Source organism: Natrix helvetica (assembly GCF_964273705.1).
Source record: "Natrix helvetica genome assembly, chromosome: 7".
Classification (NCBI taxonomy): domain Eukaryota; kingdom Metazoa; phylum Chordata; class Lepidosauria; order Squamata; family Natricidae; genus Natrix; species Natrix helvetica.
Window position 1 is genome coordinate 28,085,924 of NC_138558.1, and position 17,109 is coordinate 28,103,032.

Below are 17,109 nucleotides of genomic sequence, written 5' to 3' on the forward strand. Positions count from 1 at the left end.
TTGATCTGCTATAAAACTAATTTAAAAATGAACAAAGTATCACTTGGGAGAAGAAATAGTCTACAGTTTTTAAGAGTATTAAATATTTGTGAAGGATATTATGAAAAACAATTAATGTTAGTTTCAATTTTTGTTTCAACAGGTTGGTGATATCATAGCAAGTGTAGAATCTGTAGATGAAGAATGGATGAGTGGAGAATTACAAGACAAATTTGGGATATTTCCAAAGAATTTTGTCCAAATTCTACATCTTTCCTAAGGTGAAATCCAATTCTGGAGCTTTGTTGTTCAAGTGAATACGCTGGAAGAAAACCATGTTATATTTTGGGCAGCGGAGAAAGAGTGCTATCTGATCATTTTATCTAGACTATCAAATGCGTTTTTGCACTATTTTTGTAAAATGTTTACTAGACTGTATAATATTTTGTTTTTAGTTTATACTGAGCAGACTCTGGGCAGAATACAAAGCCTTATTATTTCAACTTGGTGCATTTTAATCATTTTATATACTTTCTGTGGGGGTGCAATGGTTCAGCAGTTAAAGATGCTGAGCTTGTCATCTGGAAACCTGACAGCCCGGGTTTGAGACCTGAGTTCCATGCAACAGGGTGAGCTCCTGTCACCTGCTCCAGCTCCTGACCACCTAGCAGTTGGAACATATGCAAATGTGAATAGATAAATAGGTACCACTTCAATGGGAAGGTAACAGTGTTCTGTGTGCCTCAGTATATACTCATGCTGGCCACATGACCATGGAAATGTCTTCAGCCAACGCTGGCTCCCTCAGTTAAGAAACAGAGATGAGCACCTCACTCTACAGTTGGAAACAACTGGATAGGAGAAACCTTTACCTTTACTTTTTATTATTTCTGTGATGTCCAATTAATTATTAAACACTGCTCAAATAGCTCTTGTTTTTACAATACATATCCCACACACATCGCAGAACGTGCGAATCAAGTTTTCAGAAACTGAAATGTTTTACCATATGGACATTAAATCCTGATACATAAATAAGATTATCACGCTAAAAGTAGTGGGTTTTTTCTTTACTTAAACCAAGTAAGTTAACTTGTTTAAAAGTGCATCAGTTACTTTTAGTCTGGATTGAAGTATCCTGAAAGAATTGGATAATAATGGATTTTTGTGCCTTAGACTAGGAAGACCGTTAGTCTGTTTGATCCAGTTTTCTATCCTAGCTATTAATGGCTCTCCAGGATCTTTCAAACAGTGCTGAGTCCCAACATCTGTTGCCTGATCTTTTTTTAAAGGATAAATGCAAGATATACGCAATAAGTCTGGACAAAGCAATTGAAGAGACCATTGCAATGTTCAGCAGATACAAAATGCCTGCTTTCATTATAAGTATCCATGTTTCCGCAAGCCTCATTCTATACATGAACATGCTTTAACCCTTTGTGCAGTCCTAATGAATAATAATTGTGTTTATTTTATAAGAAAGGCTGGTAACTTTTCTTATTACTTTCAGTAAATAAAATTACACTTAAAGAGATTTCTTTGCAACGGGTTCTGCTGTATCATAATCTTAATTTATATCTAGAGTGACTTTTCAAAGATTCATCCTTCTTGGATCTTTTTAAAAATCTGATATCGTTTTGGATCTTTCAAATTCTGTAAAGCCCCCCCATTGCCTTATTCTTATCAAATCTACTGTCAGAAATTAAGTATGTTCAGAAAACTATCTATAATAAGTGATGGAAGAATAATTTTCATGGGTCTTGCTGTCATGATTATCTCATAAGAGTAGATACTGTGATAAACTTGTACTATAACCTGTATTGTCTTGTTATCTCCATCTCCTCAATCTCCAACTTTGTAAATGTAATTTAACGTAAAAAAATGCATCTTAAAATTAAATTTCTAAGTCCCATTTTGCCCCATATTTCTTAAGATTACATTCTTTAAAAATGCTCTGATTTCCTGTCAGTTTTGCCAGGAATTAGTATTAAATGTTTATAAATCTGATAGTGGTGAAATAGAAGACCTAAAACACAGATCCTCCTCTCTCAAAACTGAGTAAAAAGTGCCCCAAACCCATTTTCTTGTTCAATACCAATATTACATTTTGACTGTTCACTGTTGTGGCCTTTTATGGAGGGGATGAAACAGTACTTAAACATGCAGCAGTCACAGCTTTGCCTATAATTGCTGGAAACCTTACTTTTGTATGTAAGGCACAACTAACAAGAATAAATAACGAAGGCTCGATAGCAAAACAATCATATGAACAAACCTAATCCCAAAGAATGAGAAAAGGAGAAAAAATACTCATAGGGTCCTGTTTTTTCCTCCGAAGTATGCCCTTTAGCTAGGAAGGTGCAGGGGAAGCATGCAGGAACAGCTTCTTTGCAGACCTCTTATTCTCTTCTTATTTTCCAGAACTAATAGTTAGCTGCTAAGCCATAAAATACATAGCAGCCTGTAATTCAGAAGCAGGCTCATCCTGATAAGCAGGCCTGCTTCAGTTATTTCTGGTTTCCAAGGAATGCTTTGACCACAATTCATCCATGCTTTTCATTAGGGCCAGTTTTTAAAACCAAACTACACTTTGGTTTGAGGTTTGGCATATTGTGCAAATCAAATTTTATTTTAGAGGACAAAAGCAATGAAAAATCTTACATTTTGCTTTTGAATCAATCCCTGTATTGCTTATTCATAAAACTGTACTTCACAACTGCAACCATTGTTGCCATCTCGTATTTTGCTGTTTTTTAAAGGAACTATGGACCTCTTTTGTTGTGTCAGCCTCAGCATTTAGGCTTTTGAGGGTCATTTCAAGTGCTGACTGAAAACCACTGTGTACCAGACTGAATGCAATGCTTGTTAAAAATGACTTTCATAATTTTTCTTACTCGTATATTTTCAGATTTTGTATTTTTCCATATTCATTCTCAACATGTAATTTTCCAGTGACTGAGAAATGGGTTTTTATGTTACTAATGAAAATGCACTAATTTCTTTTTTTCCCCTACATGAGTAAATATGACTTTTATATTTATCATTGTTTAAAGTAAGCAAGCATTAACCTGACCAAGCTTTGTTCTTACCAATCTATGTATTCAGATTGCCAAATATAGCTACTTCACTTGGAAGAGTGCCATTTAAAGGGCTTTTAATACAGTGTTAATAATGTAGATAAATACAAATGACATTCCCATTTAAGAAACTGGCATCAGTTTCTAGAGTGAGGCCATAAAGTATTATAGATCACTTTGCTATAAGATTCTCAAATGAATATAAGTACAGCAGTTAGCTGAAGATACAAATACTACATTATGTGTGTGAACCAGGTTATTGTAGTAGCTATTTAATCTCTGGATCAGTTTAATGAATTTTCTTCAAAGATTACACAAATCTACAAAAATACTTTTGCTTCAGGAAATTAATATTAATTTAAATGTTGTTCCTCAGCTTAATGGCATTATTGCATTTGTATATAACCAATAAATGTGTTTGTTGCAAACAATGGACTGTGCAAACTAGAATGAAATTTATCATAAATGAATTTGTTTTTTAAAACTTCACAATTAAAGGAAGTTTTCTTCCATTTGATTTAATGCATTTAAATTTTACACATTCTCTATAGTTTGAAGTGATTGGGAATCAAACTCCAGAACCAGTAGATGAGAGATTAATGGTACTAAGGGAGCACACAGTATTTGCTAGTGTGTTTGTTTCTTTACCTACAAATCTTGCTGGTCAACTTCAGATTCATTGCCTCTCTAAACCCAACATAGCAGAGTTGTTGGGAAGGTAATAGTTAATTGGGAGTATTATGTATGAGGTTTTGAACTTTCAGAAAAAAGGAAAAACATAAAATACAGCAAATAATGGGGAAATCTCCATTTCTCATCCGTTTCTACCAAAGATGTAATATTCTGCCATGAAAGTGTTTTTAAAACCTGTTCATTACAAGCTACTCACAATAGATGCTGCAATAATAAAAAAAAATACGCCTTTCCAGAATATTTCATCTTCCCTCTCCATATTACCAGTTTAGTACTTCTTTTGGAATAAGATTGGACACTCTTTAGCACTGCTGGATGTTTTATGCAAACTCATCTCTTGGCTTAGAATGCTCGAGATACTGTAGCCCAGCGGTTCTCAACCTCCCTTTAATACAGTTCCTCATGTTGTGGTGACCCCCCAACCATAACATTATTTTCGTTGCTACTCTATAATGTAATTTTGCTACTGTTATGAATTGTGATGTAAATATCTGATATGTAGGATGTATTTTTGTTATAAATTGAACATAATTAAGAGTGATTAACCACAAAAACAGTACGTAATAACCCACTAAAAAATGAAAATGCCGTCGCCAAGCAAAACTACTAATAAAAAAAATATCGTCCAAAGAACTCGTAATTAGAGATCAATAGTTTTTCCTATGATTGTTCAGCGGCTGCCAGGGAGTTAGCTGGGGGGTAAAAAGCCCCGCTAGTGCAACCAAGTAGCATTAATAACCGGATGTCTTCTCAATAGGAAAAAGAGTGACTGGTGCAGTAAATGTATAGAGTCCCATCTTGCTCGCCTGTAGATGCACAGCCCCCCAAAAAGGAGAGGCATGTACAAACCGGGGCTAGACTTGGCTTGTTCCCCCGCCCACTACACAATTTCTCTTGCTGCAGCTTAGAGCGGCGCTCAATTCCACCTCGTGCGGCTTTATCCTTCCTAGGCTCTTTTCTAAGCCAATCATAGGCTGTATCCAACGCTCCATCATGCCAAAACCCCACCCCTCGGCTCTGATTGGCTTGAAACCCAATAACCATGTGCAATGAGAAGCTCCAAATCTGACTTCATTCTAATTTGCACAAACTTTTTAAAAGGGCCAGAAGTGCAACTGAAATTTCTACCCCCCCACACACATATACTCCTTTTTTTTTACATTTGCATTTCTCCTACTTCCCTGCATGTGCGCTTGCGTATTTGTGTGTGCACGCGTGAAAGAATGCGACACAGCACACTTTAGTCTAAAGATGTAAGAGTTCCGATGGTCTTAGGCAACCCCTGTGAAAAGGTCATTTGACCCCCCAAAGGGGTCACGATCCATAGGTTGAGAACCGCTGCTGTAGCCTATTCTAGCCATGTTTTAAATACTTATGGTAAGTATGCTGGAATGAAATTTAAGTATTTCTTGCTCTCCTTAAAACATGTAAAAAATTATGATTCCATCAACCAAAGAATTTCAGCTGGCAGGGTCCAGAAGAGCCTTTTCCACTGTATCACCTATTCTCTGGAATACTCTCCCATCAGAGGTGAGATTTGTCCCCAAACTTCTGGACTTCCGGAAGAGTCTAAAAACTTGGCTCTGCTGCTTGCCTGGGGCCCTGCAATATTGGGGGCAGCTGACAGGGCAGAAAAGAGCCTTACCCGGGCTGCCTATCATTTTGTTACTTATTAATCCTTTTTTCTATTTTGATTTTACACTTTTTAACTTTATTATATTGTAAGATACTTAAGAATTGCTATATTAAGTGAAATGGATGGCATAGAAAGTTAAATACTTTCACATGATGAAGGGGGCTGATCACAATTATAAATGTTCTATAACCTATAACAGCGATGGTGAACCTTTTTTGGCTCGCGTGCCACAAGTGGGGGGAGCGCAGGGGGATCATGTGCGGGCGTGCCGCACCCATAATGCAATGTGTGACCCCCCCAGCGCGCATGCACACACAACAGATGCGACCCCCCATTTTTACATGCTTTTTTCGCCCTCCCCAGGCTCCAGAGGCTTTATAGGAGCCTGGGGAGGGCGAAAAGAGCCTCCCCCCCCCCCCCCCGGAGGCTTCAGGGACCGTCCGGAGGCTTCCCTGAAGCCTTCGGAGCGCTCAAAACAACCCTCCGAGCAAACCGGAAGTGACCTCCGGTTTGCTCGGAGGGTCGTTTTAAGCGCTCCGAAGGCGTCAGGGAAGCCTTCAGACGGTCCCTGAAGCCTTCGGAAAGCTTAAAATGACCCTCTGAGCAAACCAGAAGTCACTTCCGGTTTGCTTGGAGGGCCGTTTTGAGCGCTCTGAAGGCTTCAGGGAAGTCTCCGGGTGGGGCGCAGGGGGGTCTTTTCGCCCTCCCCAGGCTCCTATAAAGCCTCTGGAGCCTGGGGAGGGCAAAAAATGGCTTTTAAAAACGGTGAACTCAGCTGGCCAGCGTGCATAAACGCGCTGGCCAGCTGACAGGGCACCTCGCGTGCCCTGACAAATGGTTCCATGTGCCACCTGTGGCCCACGTGCCATAGGTTCGCCATCACTGACCTATAATAACCAAAACTGATAACAAATATACATGCAGATAACCTTTAAAAATATTTAGCTTTGGCGCACTATTACCTGGATCTTTAAAAAACAACCAAGCATGAAAAAAATCCAAGGTAGCTTGAATGTGTGCTTTTTAGAGTGTTATTGAACATTATTCATCATTACCCAAGTTGCAAAACTTGTGTGAAATAAAATATACATCTTCACCAATTCTAGTTTCATCAGTGGATCAATTGGCAGCCAAAGTAGCTTAGCAAAATTGTAGCATGAATGCAAAATACAAGTAACTATTCCATAAAAATGCACATTACCACACTATTTATATGAAGTCTTTTATTTTGTATCTGATTTTAAACAGATTCTTGCACAGGGGGCTCATATCCGTCAGCTCGTTCTACTTTGGCGCCAGTTTCATCACCAGATGGTTTTCCAGCACCACCACCTTCACCGTGCAGTTCCATCAATTTGCCCACTACAAATAATTAAGGATGTAAATTAATATATGTAATTCCATGAGATACATTTTAAAGGAATGTTGCTATATTTTCTATTTAAATATTCACTTATTCTTTATACATCTTACAAAAAACTAGTAAAATATCCTTGTGTTTTAAGGGAATGTCAGTATTGGGATAAAGTAATCATTTCTTCATCTGGGACCGAAACAAAGTGTCATCATTCATTCCCATTTCAAGTAAACATAATCAATGTTAACACAGCACTTTCAATGAGAGATACTTACATTCAAACTTGGGCTTCTTAAGCATTTTGACTTTGCGAACATAGACATCATGAAGGGGATAGATTGATTGACATGCCTTTTCTATGTCTTTACCAATGCTGTCTGGAATCCTAGAATCATAAATAAATATTTTATTTTGAAGTTTCCAAACTAGAACGTTGACAAAAAACTGCAGAATTGCTAGTGACTATGGCATAGATTAAAGCAAATATGTGAGGTAAAAGAAATAATCGATCATAAACTGGAACCTAACCTTCTGAATTCACAAATAATCTTCAATTTATTCATGTGAATATTAAAGTGTCAATGACTTGGTTTGTACAATATTTATCCACAATCTGAATCAACAATGCCCACACATTAACATAAAACAAAACAAACCAGATTAAGTATTACCCCAGCCTGAAGCAAGGCATTGAGAATGATTCTACGTGCGGCTAAATAAAATACTAAGAAAAAATATGCACATTTTATTACAGCATAATTTATTTTGCCTTGGCGAAGAATGTTGTGGCACTGAAACCAGTCAATTTACTTATTTTATTAAGCCATTTCCTTAGAGAATATCCACTAAATTCACCCGAATCTAATCTTACGAATAATCATCAGAAATACAAATTTTCAGTTCTTTAAAAGAGACACAATTACTTGAATTGTTATAAAATCTGAAACACTTTTGACAATAAATATAATTAAATAGCAAATCCAAAAAATAAGTTACAGGTAGTCCTCTACTTACGACAATAGAACTAAAAATTTGTTAAGTGAGACATTTGTTAAGTGAGTTTTGCCCCATTTTACAACTTTTGACACAGTTGTTAAGTGAATCCCTGCAGTTGTTAAGTTACTAACAAGGTTGCCCCAAAGGTGCTTTTTCAAGAGGCAACTGGACTTTCTGCTTTTTCTTTGAAGACGTTTTACTTCTCATTCAAGAAGCTTCTTCAGACCTGATTGGATGATGGGGAAATGGTGGTGTCAGAGCTGAAGAAGCTTCTTGGATGAGAAGCAAAACGTCTTCAAAGAAAAACCAAAAAGTCCAGTTGCCTCTTGAAAACGCACGTTTGGGATAGCCATCACTTGGATGCCTGAGAATCTCCATAGACAAACTAACAAGGTTGTTAAGTGAATCCAGCTTCCACATTGACTTTGCTTGTCAGGTCGCAAAAAGTGATCACATGACCCCTGGACACTGTAACAGTCATAAATACGAGTCAATTGCCAAGTGTCTAAAATTTGATCATATGACTGTGAATGGTCATAAGTGTGAAAAAGTCATGTCACTTTTTCAGTGCTGTTGTAACTTTGAATGGTCAGTAAATGAACTCGTTAAGTCGAGGACTACTGCATAAATTCTAAGGTAGCATGCCATTGAAGACTGTCTTACTAAACATAGATAAAAAAAATCCACCTACAGTTTATTGACAACTTCTTTCAAGTCGTTTGTTTGTACTTCACGTGTCATGATTTCCACCATTTTTTTGCGGATTTGGCGGACCTGTTGGTGCTGAGCATAGGAAGTCTTGCGAATCTGGTTGGTTCTTTTCTTGGTGAAGCCAACACAGAAAAGGCGTAGAAGATACCCATCTGTCGTTTTGACATCGATGTGGGCTTCAATCATAGTCTGGAACATTGTAAGAGTTACAGATATTTTAATGCATCAAATTACTATGTCTGGATGAGACTGACTACTTTTAAAGCATTTATACAAGATAACCATGCTCAGAGGTATTTTTTGCAAAGTATGCTTAGAAAACATTCACATATTTATATGCCAGAATACAGAAAAGAACTAGCAAGATTTTTGGAAACTTTTAAAATTCTGGATCTGATGTGTGAAAATAGCTTATGAACAATCATTATCTGAAACCTGTATTTTACTTGCCTCCATCATCAACAACAACAGTGGGTCTCAACCTTCCTAATGCCACGACCCTTTAATACAGTTCCTCATGTTGTGGTGACCCCAAACCGTAGAATTATTTTATGTTTTCCGTAGTTTTTTGAAAATATGTGTTTTTCGATGGTCTTAGGCGACCCCTGTGAAAGGGTCGTTCGATCCCCAAAAGGGTCCCGACCCACAGGTTGAGAACCACTGAACAACAAGATTCCAGTATTCACTGTTCAGCTTAAGCACATACCAATACTTATACTAACCTGCCATTTCTTAACCATTGAACACATTTTATCCCGTGTGAGATCCATGCCATGAAAGTTTGTCAGGCAGTTTTTCCCCTGGACATCCTCTGTAATCAGCTTGAATTTACGGAAGGCAACTTCATCATTCTGTAGGTCAGCAAGGCTTACTTCAAATACACGGCCTTTCAGTCCATCAGAGGCAATTTCTATAAATATCAAAAGTTAACTTGTTCATTAAAAACACCAGAGCTATACATCACTTTCTAAGATGTATTTCAAACGGTCCTCTGCATTCAAAATAATTACAATTGCAACATATAATTGTATGTATAATTCTAAGCCGCCCAGAATCGCTTTATAAAGTGAAAAGGGCAACCAATAAGTTTAATAAATATAGGAATATACAGTAAAATGTATAAACAAAACACAGCATTCAAAACAGTAATAATAAAATGGTATTTGGTTAGCATTTTAAGTCTTTCAGAAGCATAGCATAACTGAAAAGCCAGCATTTCTTATTTTGGTAACTTACTTGTTCCCTGAGTCCTGGTAACTAATGTCTTTCCAATGTTTCGAATATTGAACATAGCCGGAGCCTTGACATCATACCAGTCTTTCTTTGAGAAGGGGTCCACCCTGATTTTCAAAAGAAAAAAAAAAGAAAATGTTCAGAAGGGCTTTTTTGAAATTTATGGCCTGCATTTTCTAGCTGATCCAAAAGCAGCTTGGAATGCCACCTTCTTTCCAAGTTACTTTTAGGGAGGTTTGAATCAAACCTCAAGTGTAACAAGTTTGTATTAAGCAGTTTTACTGAAGTAACATTTTACATGCACAAATCACGAATAGGGAGATCCACAGCTGAGGATCAGAAAGCCTGTTTCTCTTGAGTATTTATTTAAAGGCGATCTTATTTAGCCCTTAGGGCATGAGGCCTGCACGCTATTCTTGCTGCCACTTTTCAAGCAACCTTCTCTGCTTCCATCACCCATTCCCAAATTTGCACACGAAATTTGCCCTGGAGCTTTTGGGCCAAAGAAGTGGCCCCATGCAGAGTGCTTTGCGTTTAATTTCTCGTCGCCGGGAGGCCAATGCGCCCATTCCTGACTTGCGAGCGCCCACGCGCTGGCTTTCTGCTGGAAGCCGCCATGTCAGCGCCTATTTCCTTTGGCCGCTCGTTCTCGCTCTCTCTCTCCCTCCCGTCCCTTCCTCTCCACAATCCAGTCAACATCGTCGGCATCCGACGGTCCTGGGCCGCGACTCCCCCGCGGCCGCATTGCTGCCGCCCCGATGCTTCTCCCGGGCGCTACTTACACTTTCTTCTTGGCGCCTTTCTTGCCTCCTTTGGTGAGGCGCTTGTTCTTCCCGACCGCCATCGCACCGCACCGGGAACCAAAGAGGCCGGAAACCGTAAAGAGCGCGATATCAGCGCGAGCCCGGGTCACGTGAGCGAGACTTCCGCGTCTTTTTGAGAAACGCGCTCGGCTTTTCCCCCCCCTCTCAATCGTGGCGGGAAATCACAGCGGCCCCTAGTGGCGGTTGCCCGATGTTCTGTGATCGCGAGCCTTCAGCGTTTACAAAATAAAGAATTCCCATACAGCGTGTGGGATTAGCATGGGAAGACATAGCCATAAAAGGGCTGCCACAGAAAACGTAACAGCATACGTGCCACATTAGGCGTGGGCAATCACAAATATACATTTTGAGGATACACTTTGCTGTCACAGTTGCAACCTGGTGGAATAGATCTGAAAATAGTAGCTGCCTTTTTAGCAGCTGCATCACGTTGTGATCTAATAAGAGTGGTGAAAGGATCTTGATGAGCAGGCAAATATTGACTGGCGTTAAGTGATGCTGACGTCAACTTCTTGCCTTGATAAAAATGTTCAGCCACACAGAACTCATAACAAAAAACTCCTACCGTCACCTCCAAGCTGATTTAAGAGTACTGTTTGTGTGGTCATTCAAGAAATTATGAATCCCTCTAAAGCAGGGGTGTCAAACTCAAGGCCCAGGGATTGAATCCGGCCCACGGGGTGCTTAGATCTGGCCTGTGATGAATAAATAATAATAAATAATAAGGAATATTCTAAAGGGGCCAAAGAAGGAGAATTCCAGAAAAAGGGAATCATCAAAAATTGGTTACTAGCCAACAAATAAATAGGAAAAATAATATAAGTCAGGACTTGGAAAACCAAATCTTCCCTTATTAGTAGATGGCTGCATACTTTAAAAAAATATCCCATATAAAAATGTATATTTTTATTTTCTATTTTCCTTTCTTTTAAAATATATGCATTTTTATTTCTGCATACTATTAATAAAAGCAAAAACAATTCAGTACTATATGTATGTGTGTATGTGTGTGTGTAATGGCGAACCTATGGCACGCGTGCCACAGGTAGCACGCAGCGCCATTTCTGAGGGCACGTGAGGTGTTGCCCTGTCAACTCCAGCTTGCATGCGCGCGCTGGCCAGCTAATTTTGGGCCTTGGTTTTCAGCCGTTTTTTGCCCCCCCCCTCCAGGGAAGCCTCTGGAGGGTGAAAAACCTCCCAACACGCAAACCAGACGTTTGGGAACGGACTTCCAGTTTGCATGTTGGGCTGTTTTTCGCCTTTCCCAGGCTCCTAGAAAGCCTCTGGAGCCTGGAAAGGGCAAAAAACAGACCTACCGGGCCTACCAGAAGTTGGAAAATGGGCGGTTTCCAGCCTCTGGAGGGGGCTATTTTTGCCCTCCCCAGGCTCCAAGAGTCGTGCACGCATGCATGGGGCAGCAGGGGGTGTCACATGTGCATGAGGCATGGTGTGGGGCAGTGGTGGGTTTCAAATTATTTTAGAACCTCTTCTGTAGGTGTGGCCTGCTTTGTGGGAGTGGCTTGCCAGCCACGTGACTGGGTGGGCGTGGCCAACTTGCAAAATGTGGTGAAACTCACTTAACAACGCTCTTGCTTAGCAACCAAAATGTTGGCTCAGAAACTCTGGCATTTGAAGCACGCAAGTCTTAAAGCTGTCAAGTTACAAGACCCTTGCACCCCTAACCCTTTAGAAAAAAAAACCCAGGGGTGTTCAAACTTGACAGCTTTAAGACTTGTGGACTTCAACTCCCAGAATTCCTCCTCTCGCTCTTCATCTTGATGATATGCGGATGGGAGGGGAGGGAGCTGGAACCGGTTCTAAACGGCACTGTAGATTTGTGGAACCTCTTCTATAGAAGAGGTTAGAACTGGCAGGAACCCACCCCTGGTGTGGGGTTGCATTAAATTATGGGGGTGAGCATGCAAGCTTGCACAATAGGACACATGCATGGTTTTGGCAGTCGAGGCAAAAAAGGTTCGCCATCACTGATATATATCAACTTTTTTGATATTTGAACCCACTCGATTTTAGTTTTTAAAACTGAAAAAAAAAAGAACATTTGTACATGAAACTGTCAATAATTGTGATGTTTAATTTCTTATAAACAATGTGAGCTGAGGACAGTAAAATGCTGAACTGATATAAAATATCAAGTCTATTAAAAATTGTCAGCAATTTTTAATTATAAATAGCTACAGAATTTTTATGATGCTAAAACATATTTTAAAGTCTACTGTGATTTTTCATAATATATTTGCCAGATGTAAGATGTTCATAAGTATTTCATATCCAGGATACACTCCAGTTTTATAAATGGATATAGTCATATACATTTAATTAATAAATAAATAAATAGTGAAAATAAGCAGAAGAATAGGGACATGTAAAATCTCAAATAAAACACTATTTGAAAGTTAGAACTTTTAGTATAGTATATATGTCAGAGTTCTGGGGTATTATTGGATGGAGAACTTATATTTCTAATCCTTTGTATATCTTTTTATTCCTTGTTGCCGTACCAGGTGCAAAGCTCATCCAGAAGACAGAGATTTAGGTGTCATGAGACTTGGTGTACACTGCAATATAGAAGTGGAATCAATACAAATTAGGTTATGCTTCTGTGTCACCATTCATATCATTCATATCATGTTCCATCAGGAATAGTTCTTCAGGACAAGAAGCAGCTGCAATAAGAAATATGGACATTTGTTCAGTCATTAAGGCTTATCCGACTGTTCTCGATACGCCTTTGCGACGCTCCTCAACCATAGCATGCCAGGCACCTCTGACCTCCACTGTTTCCCAGAGTTTGCCCAAATCCATGTTCATTGTGTCGATGACACTATCTAACCACTGTCCCGTTCTCTTTTTGCCTTCAATCTTTCCCAAACTCAGGATCCTTTCCAATGAAGTCTCTCTTCTCGTTTGGTGGCCAAGGCATTTGAGCCATCTGTCTCCAAAGAACAGTCAGGGTTGATTTTTAGGATTGACTGATTTGATCTCCTTGCAGTCCAAAGGAATCTCAAGGTTCTTTTCCAATGCCACAATTCGAAAGCAATATGGGCATACAAGTTCCCATTACTGTACCTTCCTATTTGTGTTGTTTTGATTCCCAGCTTAGCTTCATATCCCTCTCTTGAAAAATAGAAATGTCAGATGTGGCAATAAGGAATATATCTGGGACCTGTTTTACCTTCTATTATATTAATAGTTCGTGTTATATTAATTGTTCGTGTTAGCAAACTTTATGAAATCACTTTTTAGTAGCTTCATTAGTCTGACATTGTTATGGTACTCATTAATCAATCAGAATTCTCAGAACACAGTACTTGCACAGCGGATCCCCCCCCCCCATTTTGCAGGTGTGCTTGGTAGCAGGCTCCGCTCACCCACCCGGATGTCATCAGATCCGTTTTTGACGCTCTGTGCATTCACGGAAGGTCCTGCACATGCAAGGAGGTGGCATGTGCGAGCGAAGAGAGCGCGTGGGCGCACATTGCTACCGAACCGGTAGCAAAGGTAAGTGGATTTCACCCCTGTGAACCGGTAGCAAAGGTAAGTGGATTTCACCCCTGTGAACCGGTAGCAAAGGTAAGTGGATTTCACCCCTGTGCCAGGGGTTTATTTATGCCCTTGACCATTATGAAACATGAATCAGCCATGAATATGGAACCATAGTCATTAGATTTTGCACACTAATAATTCCTTTGTCTTAGTGTGAATCTTAGTGTGAATCCAATACTTTTTTGTTTTGATTTCTTGACCTACCATTATAAATCTTGAGAGGATTCATGAGTATCTTTTCCAGAGACATTGTGACTGGGAAGCTATTGGCATAGCTTTCTTTCTTTCTTTTGCCAATCCTATGAATACATTTTACTTATCTTTCAGAAACATTCTTTCAGCTTAACACTGCCCAAAATATTGAAATGAAATGAACAATTGGAGTTTGATTGTAAATAACATATGCTGATGAGAATTAAACAAAACATACATACATACATTCTGCATGTGAAATAAATGCTAGGTGATTTTGGATCTTAGTGGTTGTGTGAACAAAGTATTGATTGTGCAAAGAACCATGGTCCATACTGATGTTGTATGAAAATGCTACTAGGTAAGACAAATTAATAAAGATGTCCTTGAAGTATGTTAAATTAAGAAAAATAATGTACAGCAGCAATATTGTTTGGAAGCCTATATTATATGTGACCTGTTTTATCAACCATTCAGAGATATTTCCTTATTTAAATACAGTGGTACCTGGTATTCAACTGCTTTGAAACTCATCTAAATTGGTACTCAATGCATTTTGATTATCCTGATACTCATTGTTTGTTTCGCAGTTGATGCACAAGCTAGAAGTTGTTTATAGTTGCCTTGTGAACATGATACTTCAACATTATTCCTTATGGGAAAAATTTGTTTGGTACTTATTGTTTTTGGTATTTAGCGTGGTTTCTGGAACCAATTAACAATAAATACCGAGGTACCACTGTGGAGAAGCAGAATGACCATGGGCGGGCAAAAAAGCAGAATGAGCAGGAGCAACTTGTTACTTCTTGTCAGCTTCTCCATTTAATTGATTTTCCTTGTGGGAAGCTGACAAAGAGTATTGAAAATCTCCCTCCCATCCTCCCTCCCTTGTTTGGGATGGATGGTGTCTGGGTTTGTGAATGTGAGAGGTACTGTGCAGATCAGGGAGAGGATGCGAGGATGTGGTGTAAGTTGGAAAGGGTGCATGGGAGTGTGGAACAGGTGCGGCATGGGTTGGGGATGAAGTGGAAGAGGAATATTACCACTATAATATTCAGTGATTGACACTAAGCCATGGTTCAATCACAAATCACAATATATATGCTGGTTTTGTTGTATTCGGGTCTTTTCCCGTGTAGGATTGAGATCTCAATCTCAATCCTACACGGGAAAAGACCCGAATACAACAAAACCAGCATACTTACACCCGTGAAAATCTACGAAAACAAATTATATATATATATTATTACATATATATATATATATGTATGATGTATGTATGTATGTATGTATGTATGTATGTATGTATATGTATATGTATATGTATTTGTATATATATATATATATATATATATATATATATATATATATATATATATATATATATATATATATATATATATATATATATATATATATATATATATATAATAATAATAAACTCAAATAATCGCTGAACTGTTATCCACTACTGTTTTGCAATTGGTTACCATCTGTATAGCGCACTCAAAATGTCTATTTCTGTATGACCTCTTATCAGCTTTTCTAATAACTTTATTCTAAAAATAATAAAATGATTGCTGTTTTAAACTGTACTTCCTTGTCATTAAAACATATCCTTGTTGTATCCAATTGGAACAGTAATATTATTTATCAAATTAAACTTAAAACCACATTTTATCTCTCACAAAATTGTCTTATGTATCTCTTGAAGAAAATAAATGTTGAAAGCGTTCCAGTTTTTATCTACTTGTGCTAAAATGTAGTATTTTTCTCACAATGTAGTATTTTCTCAGAAGACAGAACTTAAGTTTTGCATAGATTTATATATGTAGCACACAATATTTTACTTGCAAAAAGCAAGGCAGTTGGAATAGAGAGGTTATCTTTCAGAACCAGCCCACGAGAGGCAACATGATACTTCAACAAAAGAGGAAGAATCCAGGGTGGAAATTTTGCTGTGTGAGAAAATGGGTTAATTCTGCTTGTAAAGAAAAAGGCAAAAAGAAAACTTAATATAGTATGAATACCCATAAATTCATAGGAAAGTGATTGTCATATTTATTAGATAAATCACATAAAAATAAATTCTCAAAAGAAAGAACAACTTCCATATATCAATATTAACCTAATATGGACATGTCAAAAGCCACAAAGTTAAGTCAGCATATATTGAGCTGTGGTGGCCCAGTGATGAGAATGCAGTATTGCAGGTTGATTCTGCCCACTGCCAAGGGGTTCGATCTTCACCAGGTTAAGGCTGACTCCTTCCGAGGATGGTAACATGGGGACCCAGATTGTTGGGGACAATATGTTGACTCTGTACACCGCCTAGGGAGGGCTGTAAAGCACTATGAAGTGGTATATACTTAAGTCTATTGCAACAACTTCTGAACAAGGAAGACCTGGATAAACAAAACCACAATATCTTCATACAGACTTTAAAAGTCTTGCGAATTGGAACATTTTTAATTGGCTTAATCAATCCAAATAAAATGTTGGTACATTGTCAAAACAATTATATTTGAGTATATTACCCTGGCCTTTGCAATGAAAATATATTTTCACATGTATTGAAGGGGTTTTCCCACAGGTACTATTAAATTTTCAGCTTCCTTGTTTCCTATTCTCATGACAAATCTTGTTACAGTTCTACTAGGTTAGGTAGGTTATATTTTTAAGTACTATTTCTAGTGTCCAGATTTCTTTAGCAAAGTTTCAGTAAGAAGACAGCAGATGAACTGGTGTTTTTTTTTTAAATCTGAGAGAAATGAACATAGCTGTAACAAGGAATCCGGCCTGACCAATCATCACAATTTTGTAATTAGTTATCTAGTATTGTTTGGC

At 38.4% G+C, this 17,109-nt stretch overlaps 2 protein-coding genes across 4 annotated transcripts in view; one reads left to right on the forward strand and one right to left on the reverse strand.

Moving 5' to 3' along the window:
• Window positions 1–3,487, forward strand: part of SH3D19 (SH3 domain containing 19) — a 71,603-nt gene extending 68,116 nt beyond the window's left edge. For all 3 annotated transcript variants that reach the window (XM_081960242.1, XM_081960244.1, XM_081960243.1), the window contains one exon: window positions 143–3,487. In XM_081960242.1, the coding sequence (XP_081816368.1) occupies window positions 143–259 (117 nt within the window). In that variant the 3' untranslated portion in view covers window positions 260–3,487. The remainder of the gene's footprint in view (window positions 1–142) is intronic.
• A 3,106-nt stretch (window positions 3,488–6,593) lies between these two features.
• On the reverse strand, window positions 6,594–10,622 carry RPS3A (ribosomal protein S3A). Its single transcript, XM_081960057.1, has 6 exons — window positions 10,465–10,622; window positions 9,686–9,789; window positions 9,172–9,359; window positions 8,430–8,638; window positions 7,018–7,127; window positions 6,594–6,747 (listed from the first exon to the last, which is right to left on the reverse strand). The coding sequence occupies exons 1-6, from the start codon at window positions 10,524–10,526 to the stop codon at window positions 6,626–6,628; spliced, it is 795 nt and encodes a 264-aa protein (XP_081816183.1). The 5' UTR covers window positions 10,527–10,622; the 3' UTR covers window positions 6,594–6,625.
• Window positions 10,623–17,109: the final 6,487 nt, after the last annotated feature.